Source organism: Lissotriton vulgaris, chromosome 6 (genome assembly GCF_964263255.1).
Source record: "Lissotriton vulgaris chromosome 6, aLisVul1.2, whole genome shotgun sequence".
NCBI classification, from domain to species: Eukaryota; Metazoa; Chordata; class Amphibia; order Caudata; family Salamandridae; genus Lissotriton; species Lissotriton vulgaris.
The window spans coordinates 1,495,845,053-1,495,868,253 of NC_141694.1; the positions used below are offsets into that span (position 1 = coordinate 1,495,845,053).

Sequence of the window (23,201 nt, forward strand, 5' to 3'; positions counted from 1 at the left end):
AGCTGCCTACAAGGAAATGAAACAGGTGAATCCTCAATGCCTCTGGGCTACAAAATATGCTGCAGTCAGACATCGCTACATGGATGTTGGGTTTCAAGCATTACGACCTCAAATATCCCACAGATTAGAACCTGGACATTTTTGGTCAAAGAGAAGTTTCCAGAAGTTGTGTGCAATTTGAAAATGAGCTTTGAACTAGTTAATATAAGAGTTATATGTCCTGCTGACATTCCTTTGATGGAAGAGGACTAAAACTAAAAAAATATATATTGCATGTATACAAATGTTAATGCACAAGTGCATATCGTCTTACAATCTCAATATGTAGACATTTTGCTAAGTGTATGGAATCACAGGATGTTAATGATCCTATATTTTCAGTTTCCAGCAGTAAAGAAACTAGATGCTTAGCTTTCAGGAATTCCTACTCAGTGGCGTAGGAAGGGGGGTGTGGTGGGTGCAGGCCGCTCTGGGTGTGATCACTGAGGGGGGTGACAAAATGGCAAAAGTATGTGTTTTAAACACATATTTTTGCCATTTTGTCAAGCCGGGGTTGAAAAGAAATCAATGAGGAGGTGACACAATGGCAGGAATATGTGTTTTAAACATATTTTTGCCATTTTGTCAAGCCGGGGATGACAAGAAATCAATGAGGGGGTGACACAATGGCAGGAATATGTGTTTTAAACATATTTTTGCCATTTTGTCAAGCTGGGGATGATAAGAAATCAATGAGGGGGTGACACAATGGCAGGAATATGTGTTTTAAACATATTTTTGCCATTTTGTCAAGCCGGGGGTGACAAGAAATTTTCCACACCGGGTACCACCTGACCTTGCCACGCCACTGTTCCTACTATCCTGTCAAAGCATAGAGAGTTTGTTATACAGATTTATTACTAAAGTATATCGTTTCACAATTATAGTTATGTTAGATGTTGCAATGACAGGTTACTTAAGGTAAACAAACCAAAACCAAAGGGGATTTGCTTTGTTTGCCCTAAGTTGGCAGGGTATGCCAAGACGTGGGTCCCTTGCCCACTTTGCCAGTGGATTCAAGCTAGCCTGGCTGATGACGGCTGATTAGCCAGAAACCGGTTCCAGGATGCTTGTTTTGGGTCCAGGGAAGACATGGCTTGGCAGTTCAAGCTGGACTGTTCCCATGAGGCACAGGCTCAGACTGATTTGCATATGGCCAAGCCTGAACTGAGGTGGCGGAGTGAGCTAAAGAATGATGATGGATTAAACCCAGATCAGTTGACTGGGGATGAGGGCTCGCATTGCTCAACACTCCGTCCATCATCCCCTTTGGTTTTGCTTTTTGGGAGGTTACTTAAGGTGTCACTATATTGTAGGGACCCACTACAGGCGCGCAACACCCATTGGGCTCACCGGGCTTCAGCCCCCCCCGCCGCCTCCTCTGCCCGGGCTAAGATTACACGCACTGAAATGGTGCAAGATAGCATCCGATCGGAGAATGATTTTTTTAATGCTTTCTGAGAGGCCCAGCAGCCCGAGCCAGCCAGCCTCTGCTTCAGTGAGTGACCTCCTGCCCCCACCTCTTGTTTTCCTTTACGGTGGCGCCGCGAGGTGAAATCCTTGCCTGAAGGCAGGGATTTCACCTAAGCACTTGATCGCTTGTGAGCATGGGGTGTGAAGTGCACAGCAGGGGGAAAGGGCTGGCCAGTTAAGGTGATGCTTTTCCTTTGTAAAGGAATTTCTGCTGGCGTCATAGCCCATGGGGTGCTGTCTGTGCACTTGTATAGATGTGTATTTCATACAAGTGCGCAGACAGCAACCCCTGGGCTATGACGCCAGCAGGAATTAATTTACAAAGGAAAAGCATCACCTGCACTGGCCATCCCTTTGCCCCTGCTGTCTGTGTACTTGGATGGAATTCACATCGAAGGCGCTGCTCACCAGATAAATGGTGAACAGGGCCATGGATCTTTCTATTTTCGCATCCAAGGGCACCAGGGAAGAAGCAGAGGAGGCCCAGGCAAGGAGAATCCAGGAGCCATTTGACCCCCACCTATCTACTCTGAGACCTTCGAGGGGCTGGATGCCAGGAACACAGTGCTGCTGATCAGCCAGCCTCCACAGTATAGTATCAGAGGAGCAGGCAGCAGTTTTTTATTTATGTAAGTCCCAGTAACTTTAATGCATTTTTCAGTACAGCATTACCTACTGCCTGCATGTCTAGGTTACTTTGAATGTTGTTCTTGACTTACATACATAGAAACGTCAAAGAGGACAGTCCCCTCCAAATATGCAAATGTAGTGTAAGTTTGTAGTGTTCATTTTTTTTTGTGGTGGTAGTGGGTAATTTTAGAGTTCAGGGTGGGTGTGGGTTTTAGGGTGCCAGTGAGTAATTTTATGGTTCAGGGTGGGTTACGGATTGGGGTGCCAGGGGGTAATTTTAGGGTTCTGAGCGGGTGTGGGTTTTGGGGTTCCAGGGGGCAATTTTAAGGTTCAAGGTGAGTATGGGTTTTGGGGTGCCAGGGGACATTTTAGGGTTCAGCGTGGGTATGTGTTTTGGTGTGCCAGGGGTAATTTTAGGGTTCAGGGCAGGTGTGGGTTTTGGGATGTCAGGGGGCTATTTTAGGGTTCAGGGTGGGTATGGGTTATGGGGTGCCAGGGAACATTTTAGGGTTCAGCGTGGGTATGTGTTTTGGTGTGCCTGGGGTAATTTTAGGGTTCAGGGCAGGTGTGGGTTTTGGGGTGTCAGGGGGCAATTTTAGGGTTTAGGGTGGGAATGGGTTATGGGGTTTCAGGGGGGAATTATGGTTCAGGGTTGGTATGAGTTATGGGATGCCGGGGGGAATTTATGGTTCAGCATGGGTATGGGTTTTGGGGTGCCAGGGGTAATTTTAAGGTTCAGGGTGGGTGTGGGTTTTTGGGTGCCATGGGATTAATTTTAGGGTTCAGCGTGGGTATGTGTTTTATAGTGCCAGGGGTAATTTTAGGGTTTAGGGCAGGTGTGGGTTTTGGAATGTCAGGGGGCTATTTTAGGGTTCAGGGTGGATATGGGTTATGGGGTGCCAGAGGGGAATGTATGGTTCAGCATGGGTATGGGTTTTGGGGTGCCTGGGGTAATTTTAAGGTTCAGAGTGGGTATGGGTTTTGGGGGGCAAGAGGGTAATTTATGGTTCAGCATGGGTATGGTTTCTGGGGTGCCAGGGGTAATTTTAGGGTTCATGGCTGGTATGGGTTTTAGGGTGTGAGGGGGTTAATTTTAGGGTTCAGCGTGGGTATGTGTTTTGGTGTGCCAGGGGTAATTTTAAGATTCAGGGTGAGTATGGGTTTTGGGGGGCAAGGGTGTAATTTTAGGGATCACTGCGGGTATGGGTTTTGGGGTGCCAGGGGTAATTTTAGGGTTCAGGGTGGGTATGGGTTTTGGGGTGCCAGGGGTAATTTTAGGGTTCAGGACGGGTATGGGTTTTGGGGCTCCAGGGGGGTGATTTTAGGGTTCAGGGTGGTAATGGGTTTAGGGGTCCCAGGGGGTAATTTTAGGGTGTGGGGTGGGTAAGGGTTTTGGGGTGCCTGGGGGGGGGTAATTTTAGGGATCAGGATGGGTATGGGTTTTGGGGTACCAGGTGTAATTGTAGGGTTCAGGGCGGGTATGGGTTTTAGGGTGTGAGGGGGTTAATTTTAGGGTTCAGCGTGGGTATGTGGTTTGGTGTGCTAGTGGTAATTTTAAGATTCAGGGTGAGTATGGGTTTGGGGGGCAAGGGTGTAATTTTAGGGATCACTGCGGGTATGGGTTTTGGGGTGCCAGGGGTAATTTTAGGGTTCAGGTGGGTATGGGTTTTGGGGTGCCAGGGGTAATTTTAGGGTTCAGAGTGGGTATGGGTTTTGGGGTGTCAGGGGGTAATTTCAGAGTTCAGGGTGGTAATGGGTTTTTGGGTGCCAGGAGTAATTTTGGGGTTCAGTGTGGGTATGGGTTTTGGGTTAATTTTAGGGTTCAGGGTAGGTATAGGCTTTGGGGTGCCAGGGGGGCAATTTTAGGGTTGGTATGAGTTGAAGGGTTGTAGGGTTTTAAGGAAATGTGGGTGTGTGTGTGTGTGTGTGTGTGTGTGTGTGTATATATATATATATATATATATATATATATATATATATATATATATATATATATATATATATATATATACACGTTACAAAAAAAATAACCCATTTACAGGGATATATAAACCTATATACATATATATATGTAGCGTTTATACTGTAACATAGTTATATTTTAAAACAAAACTTTCACCACGCATATGCTTTTGTTGTAAAGGCATATGCGTGGTAAGAGTTTGCATTGTAATGGTATTGTGTTGTAACAGCACTTGAGTTGTTGAGTTATTACAACCGCGTTGCAAAGACATGCATTGTGATGGCATGTTGTCATACATTTGTGCGATGCTGAGCACTTATCCATGCATGTAGCAGGTTACACCTAGTGGGTGTGTGGTTGGAAGAGTGTTGTCTTTATTTAAGCCTCTGTGAAAAGCATCTCCATGTAGTTCATGATGAATACCAAGGTGCAGTTATTGAGCCATGGGAATCCGTGCTTAGTCGTGTGATTTGATGAGGAAGTGTGCAAGATAGGAGACCATTTCTATAATATATTTTATGCTGGCAGCTCTCATTAGCTCTGCAGGTCCCTTTATAATGCTGGTGGTTTATTTCTTGTGTTCTGGATCCTGGCTCCTGCTTATGATGGGGGGAAGCAGTAGATGGTTCAATCTGATCTTATGGATCCACAAGAGTTAGCAGAACTAATATATGTCATAGTCTGGTAACTTCTTATCTAGTACTACAGACCTGCACATTACGTAATAATCTAAAATTAAATTTAGTTCCGGATTACCTTTCTAAAAATAATAGTTGCACCTATAGAAGCAATTGTTAATGAACTGGCGAAGAAGGGTCGTCGCCTTGAAATGGCATTGTGAAAATTGGTTATAATGTATTCCTAAAGTGCTTTGTAGTAAAATATATTAAATTGGCCTTTTAATTCAGTACATTCTGTTCCTTTTTCATAAGACAATAGCATATAAATGCATCAAATTAACAAAAATGTGTGCTTTAATTGTTGTCCAGTTTCAAATGCAGAATTCACCACATTTTTTTCTCGGCTTGACCTGAGCATTAACCGATCCTGATTATCTGCCATTTTAGCTCGGCCCCATTGATTAACATTAGCCACGCCCCTTCATCTGCCATGTTAGCCCCCCCCGAAATTAAGACCTAGTTGCGCCCCTGACCCACTACAAACTACAGCCTTTCTTGACTACAAAAGGGATGTGGCAGAGTATGGAGCCCTGTGTCTCTGTTTTATTTCTTTACTTAAACCCCTTTCCCCTCTTCTACCACTAGCTCTCATGTTCTGGTATATGTGGTCACTGCTGGGGATAGTGATAAAAGGAAAAGAACATTGCTTCCATTGGATCTTGCATACAAGGTTAATGAAAACCTGATGGCAGCTCCATCCTTGACCTCCTAAATCTTTCTCCTGAAATACAAAGGAAAGCCACTTTGCCGGTTTGCATTTTGGACAAGGGCTCCCACAGGTTGAAGATGCCACAAAGTCTATCTTCGCATTCCTTCTCAAAAGTCAGAGGCATAAACTATTTCAGTTGAGCAGCAAATGCTTTATGAAAAGATGCTCTGAAGCTTGGAACTGGAGAGAAAAATGTTCAGCAAAAATTAATCTTCTAGCCCACATTTTTGTTTAAAAAAAAGCCAGTTGTGATAAGGTTATCTTTCTCATAACTGTGCTTTCTATAGTTGTGCAGGGAGACAGCAAATTAACTTCTGTCTAATAAAGGTCATTACTCATGGAAATTTGGAATTAAAATGCATACCTTTAGTCATAGCCCATATGCCTTTTCCAGGAGAATTCTACAAATTGTGTTAAGAATCAAAAATAGAGGGCAGCATACCTGCATGACAGTGTAGTAGCAAGGAAAAGGTGTGTACAGCCATTTCTTCACTGGATAAAATGGTATGCTGTACTGTGATATTAGAATTGGTCATACCTCTTGGATAGTAACCCCATTAGTGTTAGAGGATAAAAGAGCCTGTCAACAGGCGTCATGGTGGTTCAAGTGAGAGGATCTTGAGGACCTTCATGTCATGATGCATAGAGCTTGAACTTTCCCTCTAGATGCCATGCCAGTACATGGAGAGCACAGCAGAGTGCTTGCTGACTTTGTAATGATGAATGCCGCTAGTATGTAACCCCCTGCATCAATCTAAAGGCTACTGTAGGACTGCCAATTCATCGAGCAGTGCTCTCAGCGACGTAAGCCACATTCTGATTCAGCTTGTTGTCGCCAGCTTCATGACAGATAGCAAAACGCATTGTTATCAGTCTGTGAGTATTTGCTATGTTTTTCGTTGCTTTACAGGGAACACATGCCTCATTCAGACTTATGGTGTGTTATGTTTTCATTGCATGTTTTTCCATTACAGAGATCACTGGCCCTTATTAAAGATTTCATGTGCTGGGGTATGGAGAAAGCATAAAATATTATTGCTTATAACTGATTTGAAAAGGCAGTAATCTTACTGCAAGGCTGTTTTTCCTTAATTTACTCCTTACTCAAGGGATTGGAAAGCACCATTTTTCTTAATACGTTCACTGTTTATATCATTCTCAGGCCGTTTAGCACCTATAGGCCCATCACCCCAGAAAGAATGGCAAAGAAAGTCTAATTTTAAATCATGGTCAGCACCATAATATAAAATGCTTTTAGTTAAAATAATTTAAACAACATGTTTTAATGGAACTTTTTAAAAATTACCTGGGATATGCACTTCAGGTTTTGCCCTTTTTTCAGAAACGTGTGATTCCAGGACAGCTGAAGATTTCTTTGATGAAACTATTGCAGTCTTCTTTGTGGCTTGTATCTTCCTTATCTGATTCAAAAACTTTGTGCAATCGTTTTCAATTATGTCTATTCTAAAAGAGAGAAATACAGAAGTACACTTTACTAGTTTCTTGGTGGCCACGTTACCTGAACATGGTTAACCCCAATGTTCAGATTCTAACACTCTTTTGTGCTTATGTCAAAGGAAAGCATATGTTTGTCTATATGTTTATTAATGTGTTTGTTCTTACTTATCTTGCAGTTCTGTTGCTCTTTTCTCATAATACATAAGTGTTGTTGGCTCTGATTTCAGGACTTTGAGTTTCCCATGTAGGTAAATAGCATCCTTCCGGCCTTGCTCAATTAAATGAATTAAATTATCATATTCTCGTTTGATTGAAGTAAGAATCTTCTTGTATGAGGTGACATGATCTATAACCTGAAAGATATAATTTTCTGAAATCAGTTTGTATGAGGGAAGCATAACCTTCAGCTTACAAGACTGAACAAATGGCAGAAATGCATTATGTAAATAATAAACCATGCAGCTAAATATATTTTGCATGACTGAAAAAGTAAAACTGCTAAATAAGTTAAAGATGACATGTTGCCTATAAGTGTTTCCTTAATGCACAAACTTTTAGGCAGAACGCAACTGGTTACCATTTAGTCACAGAAAATTGACTGCCCTTGACATTATACCAGGCAAATTAAGTCAATTGTTGCTTCAATATAAGCTTTAGGTATTATCCTATTTATTGCATTTTTGGGATAGCGCAAAGTATTCCAGCATGTTCCCAATAGGTGCGCTGCATACCATGGTTTTAAAATGTAGGACAAACCATGAAACATACACTGGTGGCCCGTACCTCTCATTAAAGAAAGGAAGGTGGTCTCAATTTGTGATCTGAAAAGTAACACACTACAGCTGTACTGAAGACCTCAATCGCACTATTTAATGCGACGATATACAGTGTGCGCTCCCTTATCGACTACTTCCAGAGGCAGTGTGAGTGAAAGAAAGTAAAACACTGTGTAGGGAGAGTTATTATGCTGCACATTTTCATCCTGCTCGCAGATATGAGATGCTTAGCCACTGATTGACTCCATAGTGGCACCTCCACATTGTCCTTTCTCTAAAAAAAGAAAAGACTATGCATTTAAAGAAAGTTAGTCAATCAATAACAATTATGGTAGAACAATGTAATTGAGGAGTGCTTGTGGAGAAGTGTGGCTCAATGATTAGAGCGGCAGTCCCTGATGCAGAGGTCTAGCCCGGGACCAGGGTTCAATTCCCCGCCTCTGCGGGTCTTGGGCTCAAAATTCCACGGACCTGATCATTCTCGCCTCGGTGCCTATTCCAATCATGGAGTCCCACTCTGCAACTCTGGGCAATAGCTTGCTTAATCTCCACAACGGCCCCCACAACGCTAAGGATGCCTGGCCTCCACCTTGGGGGTGCCCAGGAGTGGACGCCTCACAGGGAAAGCCAGGATGGGTTCCACAGCGGTATTCGTACAAGCGCCTTGAGACCCTTGCGGGTGAGTAGTGCGCTATACGAGTATCAATTTACATTTATCTGTGTAATTAAAGAAATCCATATGTACACATTTGTATTTCCAGGAGTCGTCCTTACTCCCAGGAAGATGCACACAGTGTCCCCTGGTGGCATGTGGTATATATCTTCTAGGATTCTGCTATACTTAACTTTGGCAAGATGCTTTAATGGATGGTTGAAAGAATATTATATATTGTTTACTGGTTCTCTGACAGATAAGGATTACACTGCATCTGCTCATCATAACGGATTTAAATCCCCTCATAACAGGAAATTGCAACAATATAACACCACCCTCCTCAAAGTTGCACAGAAACAGGGTGAATACTAAGTCACCCTCAGTAACAAGTGTCAAGTCCTTAAAGAACTAGAGGATGACAGAGGCCCAGTAGAAAGCCAGTGGGATAAGGTCAAAGAAACAGTGACATCAACCTGCCAGGAGGTACTGGGTCCCAAGAAACACGGGCATAAAGAATGGATCTCCGCCGGGACTCTTTGCAAAATCCAAGCAAGAAAGGAAAAGAAAGCTGCAGCCAGCGGCAGCCAAACAAGAGCAGAAAAAAGCGACAGCTCAAGGTGAATACACTAAAATCAACAAAGAAGCAAAGGGACGTTTAAGAGCAGACAAGTGAAGATTCATCAATGGTCTTGCCACAGAAGCCCAGTAAGCAGAAAGTTATGGAAACTTTAAAGAACTCCACGACATAACATGGCAACCCTCTGGCAAATACAGCAAGCCAGAAAGACCCATTAAAGATAAAGCTGGGAAGAAAATCATAGGTAACGAAGACCAACAATGAAGATGGGTGGAGCACTATGAAGAACTGATGAACCAGCCCCTGCCGCAGTCTCCACCAGACATATAGCCAGCTAACAAGCATCTGCCAATTCAACCCAACCAAGGAAGAAATACGGCAAGCCATCAAAACTCTGAGAAATGGGAAGGCGGCAGGACCTGACAACATTCCTGCAGAGACACTGAAGGCAGACATTGAAACCTCAGTAGACATGCTCTACCCATTTTTGGACAGTTCTAGGAAAAGGAATAGGTGTCATCAGACTGGAAGGAGGGATATCTGATCAAGACCCCTAAGAAAGCTAGCTGAGCTGACTCATCAATCAATAAGGGGTTGGAATAGCATGGCTACTCATCTGTGAGGGTCTCAATGTACTGGGAGGGGGGGGTGAAAGGGGACACTGGGTGGAGGGGGGGCTGCTGATCCGTCTGTGTGTGGAGGTTAAGTCGAAGAGGTCCTTTCTGAATTGAGTCAACAACACGGATAGTCTGAGGTGGGGGGCAGGGTATTCCAGGTCTTGGCAACGAGGTAGGAGAAGTATCTTCCTCCCGTTCTGGTCTTGTGGATCCGTGGGACAGAGGCCAGGGTGAGTTGGGCGGAGCGGAGTTGTCTGGCGGGTGTTTGGAAAGCGAGGAGGTGGTTCACATATTCTGGTCCTGCGTTGTGGAGAGCCTTGTAGGCATGTGTGAGGAGCTTGAAGATGATTCGCTTGTTGATTGGGAGCAAGTAGAGTTGTTGGAGGTGTTGTGTCATGTGGCTGCAGCGGGGATGTAGTTTCCTGAGCTGTTTTTGCGTGATACCGGCATAAAGTGCATTGCCTTAGTCAAGTCTGCTGGTGACGAAGTGCGTGGATGACCGTCTTCTGGTTTCTGTGGGGATCCATCTGAATGTCCTTCGAAGCAGGCGGAGTGTGTGGAAGCAGGATGAGAATACTGCGTTGATTTGGCGGTTCCTTGTGAGTGTGGAGTCGACTATGATGCCAAGGTTGTGTGCGTGGTCCTTAGGGGTAGGAGGGGTTCCGAGTGTGGCGGGCCAACAGCAGGCATCCAAGGCTGAGGAGACGGATCCCAGGATGGGTACTTCGGTCATGTTCGACTTCAGCTTAAGTTAACTGTCTTTCATCCCGGTAGCAACGACCTTCCTCCTTGAGTAACTGCTCAAACTACAGAGGAAAACTGTTCAACAGAGTTATCCTGAAGATAATGAAGGAGCAAGTCAATGCTCAGTTGCGAGACCAGCAAGCTGGCTTCTGCAAAGATCCTGCACAGGCCAGATTACAACACTGCGCACCATCATTGACCAGTTAATGGAAGGGAACTCCTCCCTCAATGTCAACTTCACAGTCCGTGGACAGGCAGACCCTTTGGAAACTCCTCTGCCACTACAGTGTGGCAAATCAACTTCTAAGAATCATCAGGCACTCTTACAAGGGAATGACCCGCAAGATAGTGCATGAAGGACAACTCATGGAAGCCTTTGAAGTGAGTAGGGGAGTCTGCCAGGGTTGTTTGCTCTCGCCTTTTTCTTCCTGCTGGCAACAGACTAGATCATGAAGACATCCAGAACAAGGAGAAGAAATGGGATCTGGTGGACACCTTGGACGCAGCTCTATGACCTGGACCTTGCAGATGACCTGGCCCTACTCTCCCATATCCATCTGCAGATGCAAGAAAGGACAGACAAAGTGGCAGCCATCTGCACAATTTGGCCTCAACATCCACAGGGAAAAATTCAAGACCCTAAAGGCTAACACGGCCAGCACAACTGCAGTAGATACACTGGAATAGGTTGAGTTCTTCACCTACCTGTGTAGTGTCACAGACTAGCAGGGCAGTACAGACCTTCTGTATGGAGCAGAAACTTGGAGGACAGCAGAGACCTCCACCAACAAAGTCCAGGCCTTTATCAACACCTTTCTGGGGAAAATCCTCCAAATCCGCTGATCTGGAATTCCTATAGCCTGACGCCCAGGACATATTGTTTGGGGTCAAGGGCTACACGTTTCCATGTGTATTTTGTCTTAGGGACAAGTAGGCCCAACCCCCTGCAGAACAATCTCTTTAGCTGTCACGTTGTAGTACCACATTATGGATCAGGAAAGGGCACTGCCTGCAATTAAGGTAATATTTTTGTCCATATGTTAATGCTGTTCAAACTTGTATTTATGGTTCATTAATTGAAAGCCTTTGTTATTAGGGTGAGCTCTCTAAATAAATGTTGTAAGCTCTGACTGCACTACTGACAGTGATTCCAGTATAAAAATGTGTACAGAAGCTTGAAAGCAAGATTGATGATTCTTTGCTTTCAAAATAAAATGTTCATTAAAAAAAGGGAAAAAACATTTAGCTAAACTATTGTAAAATTTCAGGTACCATTTCTTTGCAGCATCATTTAGTAACATATATTGATGCATGCTAATATTTCCTAAAAATATTAATAATGGAAAATCAGGGTGAGCAGTTTCAATAAGATTATGGGAAACACAAATAAAATAAACAAGCATTGGTAAAGCCACTAGGTCTGAAATTGGTGGTCAGCTTTTTAGTTTTGTCAATGTATGAATTGTTTTGACATGGTTTTTGTAAAACCTTATTGGTGTGGGAGCTGCTGGTCCCTCACCATTATAACAAAAATTGGCAAAAGCAAAAATTGTTTTTGATCTCAAAGAGCACACACTGCTACAGTAGTTACTGGCACTGAACAAAACTACTTTGTTTGCCGAAATGCTCCTTGTGAAAGAGCAGAATGCTGTCACTCACAGTGAAGACAGCCAATACAGAGAGAGTAAGACAGAATTTTAATACACGCAAAAGGTCATGGTCAACGCCAGGCCAAATTAGGGGCCCAATTATTAAAGAAAGTATCAAAAGTGCACCCATGTAAATGTCCTTGCATTAAGTGCAGCTATACAACTTTCGTGAATTCCCAAGAATTTACAGAAGTAGGACAAGAAATAGTACTCCTACAAAAAATTTGTGAACTGCATTTTAGCATGAGCAAATATGCATGTGTAAATTTGCTCTTATGAAAATCTGAGCGTTTGCTATATGCGAATGACCTATTGGTCTACGTGCAAGACATTGAGCATATACCAGATCAGCTGGAGTGCATCCTTGGAGATTTTACTGCCGTCTCAAGACTCTGTGTGAGTGCAGGCAAGTCCTGCAAAGATGCGTTTGGGGAAGGGAACCAGTACCCGGGATATACCCTCAACGGTACTAGGGTGCAATGGCAGGCACACACCTTCCGCTATCTGGGAGTTCAAATATACCGCCAACCGCCAGATCTGATAGATGGGAATCTGGGGAGAGCGCTAACGGCGATCAGATCACAGGTGAAATTTTGGTCCGCGCTACCACTAACAATCACAGGCATGTTGGCGTTGTCTAAGATGGTGATCCTACCTAGACTCCTGTATTACTTCACCAACTTACCTCTATATATCCCGGCAGCGTGCTTTACTCCACTTACCAAATTGCTCAGGGACTTCATTTGGGTGAACTCACAGCAAAGGCTGTCCCTGCCGAAATTGCAATTAACCACGGATCAAGTGCCTGGAGCACTACTACCTGGCAGCGCAGCTGCAGTGGATAGCTCAGTGGCTGGCGGATAGGGGATGCGACGATACGGTGTCCGTATAATCCCCATACACCCTTGAACAAATAACCAGCCTATTCCAATTGGCCAATAAAACAGTTACGCCAACACCTCTTCTCCTTGCGGTAGCGCACAAATGCTATCGTAGGAGCTTATACCTTACCAGGACGCTGACACCCTATGCACCAGCGCTATCACTCGTGGTTTAACCTAGTGGGACGGGAACACTCACACATCCGAGACTCACGGACTGGAGCGAGGCAGGCATACAGACTTTAGGGGACCTATACCGGGATGAGGCGCTACTGCCATATGATACCCTAATCAGGGAGGAAAACCTGCCACCGGGGCAATTCCTCATACACAGATCGCTGATTGCAACACTTACGGTCAAATGGGGGGACCTGACGGTAGAACCCAAGCAACACCTTGTCATACAATATTTGCATGTTATGGGAATGGGCCGACACCTTGTCCGCTGGTTTGCAGCAGCATTCCGGACACACACAGCGATTAGCCTGACATCCCTCAAACAGAAGTGGGAGGCAGATCTGAGGCGCCAGCTGAGAGACAAAGAGTGGGACCGAATACTGCAGAGCCCAATACGCATACCCACGAACATGAGGTTTTGACAAATACATCTATTCATCGTACACAGGGCATACCTCACACCCGACCTAATTAATAGATACTTCCATCGGGAAGACGCAATTTGCCCTAGATGTATTGAGCAGGGGGTGGGGCTCGTACATATGCTCTGGAACTGCCGCAGACTACACACATACTGGCAGGACATCAGCGCACAACTGCACGACTGCATCGGCCGTGACATACCTTTCGACTGGCCCACATACCTCTTACACCACTTCCACAGAACCGCGGCCACGAAAGTGACGTCTAGGTTCCTGGACCTGGGCATAGTGGTGGCCAAACGACTCCTCACTAAGCACTGGAAGGCTCGGGACCCACCACATTCGCAGGCATGGAGGCACTCGCTCTCTGCCTGTGCCAAAGCGGAGAGAATCTCCATTAAAAGGGAGGAAACACTAGGCCTGCGGAAAGAGCACATAGCAGCCCACTGGGAGGGACTACTGTTATGTAATGTTATGTTATGCCTTCTTGTATAGGGCTCGACTCACCGTGAGGCATCTCAGCGCTTACTCAGAACATACTCCGGGGGGGGGTGGGGGGGGGGGGGGGGACCAGAGAGGGAGGAGTCACTAATACAGAAAGGTCTTTAAATGTTTTCTAAAGATTTGGTAGGAAGGAATTACACGTAAGGAGATAGGAAGGCTATTCCAATACTTGGGAGCCAAATAAGAGAAAGCCCTGCCCGCTGACCTGTGGAGTCTGATTCGAGGGACCTGTAGTAGCCGCTGCTCACCCCTCACCCTACAACAGTTAGAGGGCTGAACTCTGACTGGACAGCGCGCAGGTGAGGCAAGTACACCCAACGACACTGACACGAACCAGGATGTGATGGCCCGTGCTGTTCCATACACAAGCCAATGGCAACGGACACAGCTGTCAGGCACGGCCACAGGGCGTGCATGTCCGGGGGGGATTCAACATAGTGGGGATAGTGTTTTGTCACGGTGGAGGAATGGCGTGCCCGCTTTACAAGAACTGATACATCATCATCGGTCAAAGTTATTGTTAGAGGGGGTTTTTCCCCCTTTTGGTTTAGTTGTACCCCAGTTTAATATCTGTGTCAATTTGCAGAAGGCAGTCCAGAAGGGAACTCTAAACGCGTGACTGCGGAAAAGGGACATTTACTGAACAGAAGTAATGTTATTCTGAAAATGGTACATTCGTGTAGGAGATGCATACTGTAGAACAGTGTATACTGTCCAATTGTCTTGTATAACATGGTTTCTGAGAATGTTGGAAAAACCCAAAATGAATAAACAGATTAAAACAAAAAAAAATGAAAATCTGAGCGTTTGCAATTTCACTTTCCCTCCAACCACTTTTTTCCCAACTCTGGAAGAAGGTTTACGTCTGCCATTGTAAGGAATACATTTCCAACATTTCTCAGTATGGGAAAAGATTAGAGAAGTTGTAGAAAACCCTTAAAACATGCAGGTTAGTAGGTTTGCACAGACTCCAAAGGGCATTCTAACCCTGGAACTATTGCTTACCACTACCTTCAGCCCCAGTATGTAGATCTGTGGAAACGTGGCAACATAAGGGGATTGCCAATATTCAAACACTACTATGGTATGAGCCCTGGCATAATGAGAGAGGCTATATCAGAGTTCTTAGATGAGATTGCTGTCATAATTTGTTGCTGCACTACATGGCACCAAAAAGACAAGTGGATTTTGTTACAGGAGAAGTAGATTTGAGAAGCAAAGTGCCCCATGGACAAGTAGATATTTTGTTAAATTCCACACCCCTGGCTGGCCAAACACCATCAGCAAACAACGACCTGTGGCACAAAACTTTCCAACTCCCTGATCATGAAGAAATCATGAAAAGACGCTGGGGTGGATAGGTCACACCCTCCGCAAGCCTGTATCAAACACCACCAGTCAAGACGTCACCTGGAACCCTCAAGGGAAAAGGAAAAGAGGAAGGCAAAAAAACACACTGGCACTGAGGCCTCGAGGCTGACTGCAAGAGGATGGGTTACACCTAGAGTCAGAGTGAAAGAAAAGCCCAGGACAGAGATGGCTGGAGAGTCCTGGTTTATGGCTATACCCTAGGAGAGGCAGTAGGCATAAGTAAGTACGTATAACAGGGAAAATTCTCCACATCATAGTGAGTATGATGAAAGACCAAACCCGCTTAAATTTAACGGCGTGTGTTAGCCATGCTAATAATTTAAATGTTGTGTAACATCGTGCTCAGGTTAAAAACACACCTTCTACCTTTTCTCTAGCTGTCTGTTTGAAAACATAATATTTTAAATAACTATAAATATCTGATCAGCAGAGAGGTAGGCAATCAATGATACTCTACATTTACTGAGATGGAAGTCCATGGCAAGGTAAATAAATATTGAAAAGACACTGTAAATGTATTTTAATTATGGTAATGTCTTGTAATATAGAGATTATAGAATTACACAAGGACCCGAATATATGATTTAAAGGGACTTTAGGGATTAGAAGCGTATAGAGCTTCCAGATGTTTATTGAGTTCTGGGTCAGATGTAGGACCATTGTGTTTTGCGACTCGCAAATTGCGACAAATTGCGAGTCGCAATTTGCAAGTCACAAATCACAATGTACAACAGTGTCTTAGACACTGTTAGCAATTCCCAATGGGGTCGTAAAATGAGAGGCTCATGAATATTAATGAGCCACTCGCGACCCCATTGGGAATGACTGGCCCTCCCGGGGATAGTGACCTGCTGGACTAAGCAGACCACCATGTCTGGGACTGCTTTTCAATAAAGCATGTTTTTTTTTTTGTTTAATACATTCCGTTTTCCTTAAAGGAAAACGGGATGCGTTATCATTTTTTAACGGTAGGGAGTGGTCCCTAAAAATATATTTAGGGCAGTGGTCCCTAAAAAATATGTTCTCCTGCATTTGCAATGGGGAAGGTGTCCCATGGGGACCCCTTCCCTTTTGCGAGTGCATTATCACCCTCTTGAAGAGGGTTGTAATTTGCGAGTGTTTTGCGCCCGCAAAACATTCTTACATGGCTTAGGGAACGCCGCTACCTAATAGCGACTCACAATTCCTAAACAGTGAGTCGCAAATAAATTGAGACTTGCTATTTAGGAATTGTACATGGCCCTGTGAACGTTTGCATGCGCAAATGGGTCGCAAACACGTATGCGCATGCAGTTTAGGGTTGTACATCTGGCCCTCTATTCTTACGTTTTTGGAGTAAACTTTGTCTAACATTTAGGGCCACATGTACGCCCCGTTTTTGCATGTGAAAACGGGTTTCCAAACCCATTTGCGCATGCAAAAACATCATGGGCCCTGTAAAAAGCCTATTTAGCGAGTCTCGATTTGCGACTCGCTAAATAGGTTTTGCGACTTGCTATCTGGAAGGGGGCGTTCTCTTTCAAATAGCGAGTCTCAGAACCATGTACCAATGTTTTGCAACTGCAATGGTGGTCACAAAACACTTCAATTACCACCTACTTGCAAATGGGAAGATGTCCCCAGGAGACCCCTTCCCCTTTGCCAATGCATCAAAAAGAATTTTTTAAGGGCAGGCAGTGGTCCTAGGGACCACTGCCTGCCCTTTAAAAATGAAACGAAAACGTTTCATTTAAATTTTTGGAAAATGCAGCCCGTTTTCCTTTATGGAAAACGGGATGCATTTAAAAAAACTGCTTTATTAAAAAGCAGTCCCAGGCATGGTGGTCTACTGATCCCAGCAGGCCACCAGCCCTGGGAGGGCTGGCATGCCCAATGGGCTCACAAACTGCAGAGAGGCTCATTATTATTAATGAGCCTCGCAATTTGCGACCCCATTGAGAATCACAAACAGTGTAAAACACACGGTTGCAAATTTCATTTAGCGACTCACAATTTGTCGCAGATCGCAAGGCTCTAAATTAAATGGTGGAACATTTGGCCCTTAGAGTGCGACATGCTAATAGGAATATTTCTGAATACCAACAATGTTCTGACTTTATGGGAAATCCCAATGCCACCACTCGCCCTCCTCAGGGAACACCCATTTTCCTTCAGGTGAAGAATATACATATGTAATCATTGTAGACCTAACCAAACTTTGTTTCATGGAATACAGTTTAGTGGGAAGGGCTGATTACTGATAAGTGGGGATCTAATTGCTAAGTCTGGCTTGTCTGGGCTATAGGATACTCCAAAGGTCAACATTATTTATTGTATACCTCACTCGATCCTGAAAGATAGTTGAACTCAAATGCAAGGAAATAAGGAACATCTGACTACATGGGAGAGTCCAGGGAGCTTCCCGGGTCCCCCATAATTGTGTCTGACCTCAAGAATGCAATACATCATCCATCCTTTCTTAGCTGAAAATATTTTTTTTTCTGTTTAGAATATTTGGAATAGTTTGACTATTTGTCAAAATCTGCCTTCTCCTGGGTCTACTGGGCTAATTTAATTTGTAGTAGAATGACCACATCATCAAGCCTAGAAAATTCGGAAATAAAATAGACTACAAAAGAATTAATTCACTCGGTCCATAAATAGGGCTTAAAATTAAGAGAAAGATCATTATCGTCTTATGTGGAGGGAGTTTGTTGTGGTTGATGTATACAAGGACATCTGTAAGTTACTTTAATAGTAACTAAACAAGTCAACTAAACAATAACCCAAGAATAAATGATTTGATGGAAAGATCCACAAGTTTTGTAAACATACACTCAGACTTATGTAACACACTAGAATTGAAGGCTCTCTCGATCAGAGAAGAGAAATAAGTTACAGAAGAATTATTTAAAGTACATCTCTGGCATGCAAGCTAGATAAAATTTGCTTCTATCACTTGATTTAATTGTGAGACAATAAGAAATTTTGGACCTAATGTATGAAGCCATTTAGCAGTCGCAAACAATGCAATTCTCTAACTGCTAGATTCATCAAAGACCCGTTTTGCGAGTCTTTAATAGCGATTCATAAGGAATCGCTATTACAGACTCGCAAAACGGGATTCATGTAGGAATCGCAAAATAAATTGCGATTCCTACACATTCCTTATTTGCGATTAGCAAATTGCTAATCGCAAATAAGGAATAACTCCCCATTCATTCCTAAGGGCCTAATGGCCCATAGGAATGAATGGGGAGTATTCCTTATTCCTTATAACTCCCCATTCATTCCTATAGACCTAATGGCCCATAGGAATGAATGGAGAGTATTCCTTATTTGCGATTAGCAATTTGCTAATCGCAAATAAGATAGCGATTTCAAGGGTGCCAGGGGAGTCCAAAGGACACCCTGTAGCACCCTTGAAATGCAAATTTACACAGGTGTTGCGCACACACATGTCCAAAGGACATGTGTGTGTGTAACATGCAACAGTGAAAAATGCACTAAAGTGCTTTTTATTATTTTTTCGCTATTTACCACGAAGTCAGACTTTGTGGTAAATAGCGACCAAATATTGCGAATTCGCAATTTCGAATTGGTTAATGAATTGCATTTAAGGAATCTCTAATAGAGATTCCTTAAATCCAATTCCTCGCAAATATGCGATTTCGCAAATAGCGATTTTTGCATTTGGGATGATGAATCCCAAATGCAAAAATTGCACTCGCAAAGGGAGGAAAACCTGCCACCGGGGCAATTCCTCATACACAGATCGCTGATTGCAACACTTACGGTCAAATGGGGGGACCTGACGGTAGAACCCAAGCAACACCTTGTCATACAATATTTGCATGTTATGGGAATGGGCCGACACCTTGTCCGCTGGTTTGCAGCAGCATTCCGGACACACACAGCGATTAGCCTGACATCCCTCAAACAGAAGTGGGAGGCAGATCTGAGGCGCCAGCTGAGAGACAAAGAGTGGGACCGAATACTGCAGAGCCCAATACGCATACCCACGAACATGAGGTTTTGACAAATACATCTATTCATCGTACACAGGGCATACCTCACACCCGACCTAATTAATAGATACTTCCATCGGGAAGACGCAATTTGCCCTAGATGTATTGAGCAGGGGGTGGGGCTCGTACATATGCTCTGGAACTGCCGCAGACTACACACATACTGGCAGGACATCAGCGCACAACTGCACGACTGCATCGGCCGTGACATACCTTTCGACTGGCCCACATACCTCTTACACCACTTCCACAGAACCGCGGCCACGAAAGTGACGTCTAGGTTCCTGGACCTGGGCATAGTGGTGGCCAAACGACTCCTCACTAAGCACTGGAAGGCTCGGGACCCACCACATTCGCAGGCATGGAGGCACTCGCTCTCTGCCTGTGCCAAAGCGGAGAGAATCTCCATTAAAAGGGAGATTTGCGACTCGCTAAATAGGTTTTGCGACTTGCTATCTGGAAGGGGGCGTTCTCTTTCAAATAGCGAGTCTCAGAACCATGTACCAATGTTTTGCAACTGCAATGGTGGTCACAAAACACTTCAATTACCACCTACTTGCAAATGGGAAGATGTCCCCAGGAGACCCCTTCCCCTTTGCCAATGCATCAAAAAGAATTTTTTAAGGGCAGGCAGTGGTCCTAGGGACCACTGCCTGCCCTTTAAAAATGAAACGAAAACGTTTCATTTAAATTTTTGGAAAATGCAGCCCGTTTTCCTTTATGGAAAACGGGATGCATTTAAAAAAACTGCTTTATTAAAAAGCAGTCCCAGGCATGGTGGTCTACTGATCCCAGCAGGCCACCAGCCCTGGGAGGGCTGGCATGCCCAATGGGCTCACAAACTGCAGAGAGGCTCATTATTATTAATGAGCCTCGCAATTTGCGACCCCATTGAGAATCACAAACAGTGTAAAACACACGGTTGCAAATTTCATTTAGCGACTCACAATTTGTCGCAGATCGCAAGGCTCTAAATTAAATGGTGGAACATTTGGCCCTTAGAGTGCGACATGCTAATAGGAATATTTCTGAATACCAACAATGTTCTGACTTTATGGGAAATCCCAATGCCACCACTCGCCCTCCTCAGGGAACACCCATTTTCCTTCAGGTGAAGAATATACATATGTAATCATTGTAGACCTAACCAAACTTTGTTTCATGGAATACAGTTTAGTGGGAAGGGCTGATTACTGATAAGTGGGGATCTAATTGCTAAGTCTGGCTTGTCTGGGCTATAGGATACTCCAAAGGTCAACATTATTTATTGTATACCTCACTCGATCCTGAAAGATAGTTGAACTCAAATGCAAGGAAATAAGGAACATCTGACTACATGGGAGAGTCCAGGGAGCTTCCCGGGTCCCCCATAATTGTGTCTGACCTCAAGAATGCAATACATCATCCATCCTTTCTTAGCTGAAAATATTTTTTTTTCTGTTTAGAATATTTGGAATAGTTTGACTATTTGTCAAAATCTGCCTTCTCCTGGGTCTACTGGGCTAATTTAATTTGTAGTAGAATGACCACATCATCAAGCCTAGAAAATTCGGAAATAAAATAGACTACAAAAGAATTAATTCACTCGGTCCATAAATAGGGCTTAAAATTAAGAGAAAGATCATTATCGTCTTATGTGGAGGGAGTTTGTTGTGGTTGATGTATACAAGGACATCTGTAAGTTACTTTAATAGTAACTAAACAAGTCAACTAAACAATAACCCAAGAATAAATGATTTGATGGAAAGATCCACAAGTTTTGTAAACATACACTCAGACTTATGTAACACACTAGAATTGAAGGCTCTCTCGATCAGAGAAGAGAAATAAGTTACAGAAGAATTATTTAAAGTACATCTCTGGCATGCAAGCTAGATAAAATTTGCTTCTATCACTTGATTTAATTGTGAGACAATAAGAAATTTTGGACCTAATGTATGAAGCCATTTAGCAGTCGCAAACAATGCAATTCTCTAACTGCTAGATTCATCAAAGACCCGTTTTGCGAGTCTTTAATAGCGATTCATAAGGAATCGCTATTACAGACTCGCAAAACGGGATTCATGTAGGAATCGCAAAATAAATTGCGATTCCTACACATTCCTTATTTGCGATTAGCAAATTGCTAATCGCAAATAAGGAATAACTCCCCATTCATTCCTAAGGGCCTAATGGCCCATAGGAATGAATGGGGAGTATTCCTTATTCCTTATAACTCCCCATTCATTCCTATAGACCTAATGGCCCATAGGAATGAATGGAGAGTATTCCTTATTTGCGATTAGCAATTTGCTAATCGCAAATAAGATAGCGATTTCAAGGGTGCCAGGGGAGTCCAAAGGACACCCTGTAGCACCCTTGAAATGCAAATTTACACAGGTGTTGCGCACACACATGTCCAAAGGACATGTGTGTGTGTAACATGCAACAGTGAAAAATGCACTAAAGTGCTTTTTATTATTTTTTCGCTATTTACCACGAAGTCAGACTTTGTGGTAAATAGCGACCAAATATTGCGAATTCGCAATTTCGAATTGGTTAATGAATTGCATTTAAGGAATCTCTAATAGAGATTCCTTAAATCCAATTCCTCGCAAATATGCGATTTCGCAAATAGCGATTTTTGCATTTGGGATGATGAATCCCAAATGCAAAAATTGCACTCGCAAAGGGCCAGATTCTCAGAATCTGGCCCTTTGCGAGCGCAATTTAGCTTGATGAATCTGGCTGATAATCACAGGGTTTGCAACGGCTATATGTCTGTGATTGCTTTTAAGTAAAGCAATCTTTTTTCGTTTTAATGCAGCATGTTTTCCTTACAGAAATACAGAATGCGCTTAAAAAGAAAAAAATTGAAGTTTGGGACCACTGCCTGCTCTGAAAAAATATTTTACCAACCATTCTCAAAGGGAAAGGGGTCCCATAGGGACCATTTTTCAAATGACGTTAAATTGCAAATGTTTTGCATATGCATTTCGATTGTAAAACATTTGTACATACCATTCTGATTCGATATTAGGAAGGGATGCCCTCAACACACCCCTTCCAAATATTGAATAGCAAAACCCAAATTGCGATTCGGTACTGAATTGTAATTTGGGCTTTGTACATCCCAAAAAGCATTTATGAGTTTGCAAATTGCTCAATTCTGAGAATCAGGCCGTTTGCGACCTTAAAAAATGTTTTGTACATCTAGCCCATTTTTTTGGGGGGGGGGGAAATATTTTATTGGTTTTACAATGTACAATCACAACACTTTCCAGTGCCTCAAGCAGTAATTAGTGCAAACCATCCCTTCAAACCATCACATTAATCAGAAACAACGGTAATGTATCTTGGAACTTTAGTCACTTATCGCATTTTATAGGGTGGGTACAATAATAAATGGAAAAGTAAATTTAAAAGTGAGCAGGGCTCAGCATTCCCAGACAGCGTACTGTAGTCGAGGGTGCATCTCTACTGCACGGCTCAGCGTTTATGATACGGGAAGGTGCTGTTCAATAGGTTTGGCATGTTCCCGGTGCTTCGGTTTGCATGTATGTAAATAAGGCGTGTTGCAATAGGCAGTTGAAAGTGCACTGCTGTGTCTGTGAGCCATGCGGGCGGCATGCGGCTCTTGGTGTTTCTTGTTTTTCCTTTTTTTTTTTCTCTTCTCATCTTCCCCCGTAGCATGGCTGCGACTTGCGGGTTTGCCAGACTCACCGCCGTTTCTAGATCTTTCGTAAATGGTACGCCTTACTTGGTGGTCCCGTGTGTGTGCGTTGTGTGCTGAGTGAAATCAAGGATTAGGGTGTTACATTCAACATGCTATGTCTCAACCTGTCAAACAAACGTGTCTTTTGGTTAACCACCTTGACATCAAAATCTAA

The 23,201-nt window shown here is 43.6% G+C and overlaps 1 protein-coding gene across 2 annotated transcripts in view; it reads right to left on the minus strand.

The window, feature by feature from the left end:
- CLHC1 (clathrin heavy chain linker domain containing 1) overlaps positions 1-23,201 on the minus strand; it is a 328,255-nt gene that overhangs the window by 216,695 nt on the left and 88,359 nt on the right. For both annotated transcript variants that reach the window (XM_086927653.1, XM_086927652.1), the window contains exons 3-4: positions 7,118-7,305; positions 6,801-6,958 (exon numbers count right to left, since the gene is read on the minus strand). In XM_086927653.1, the coding sequence (XP_086783779.1) occupies positions 6,801-6,958; positions 7,118-7,305 (346 nt within the window). The remainder of the gene's footprint in view (positions 1-6,800; positions 6,959-7,117; positions 7,306-23,201) is intronic.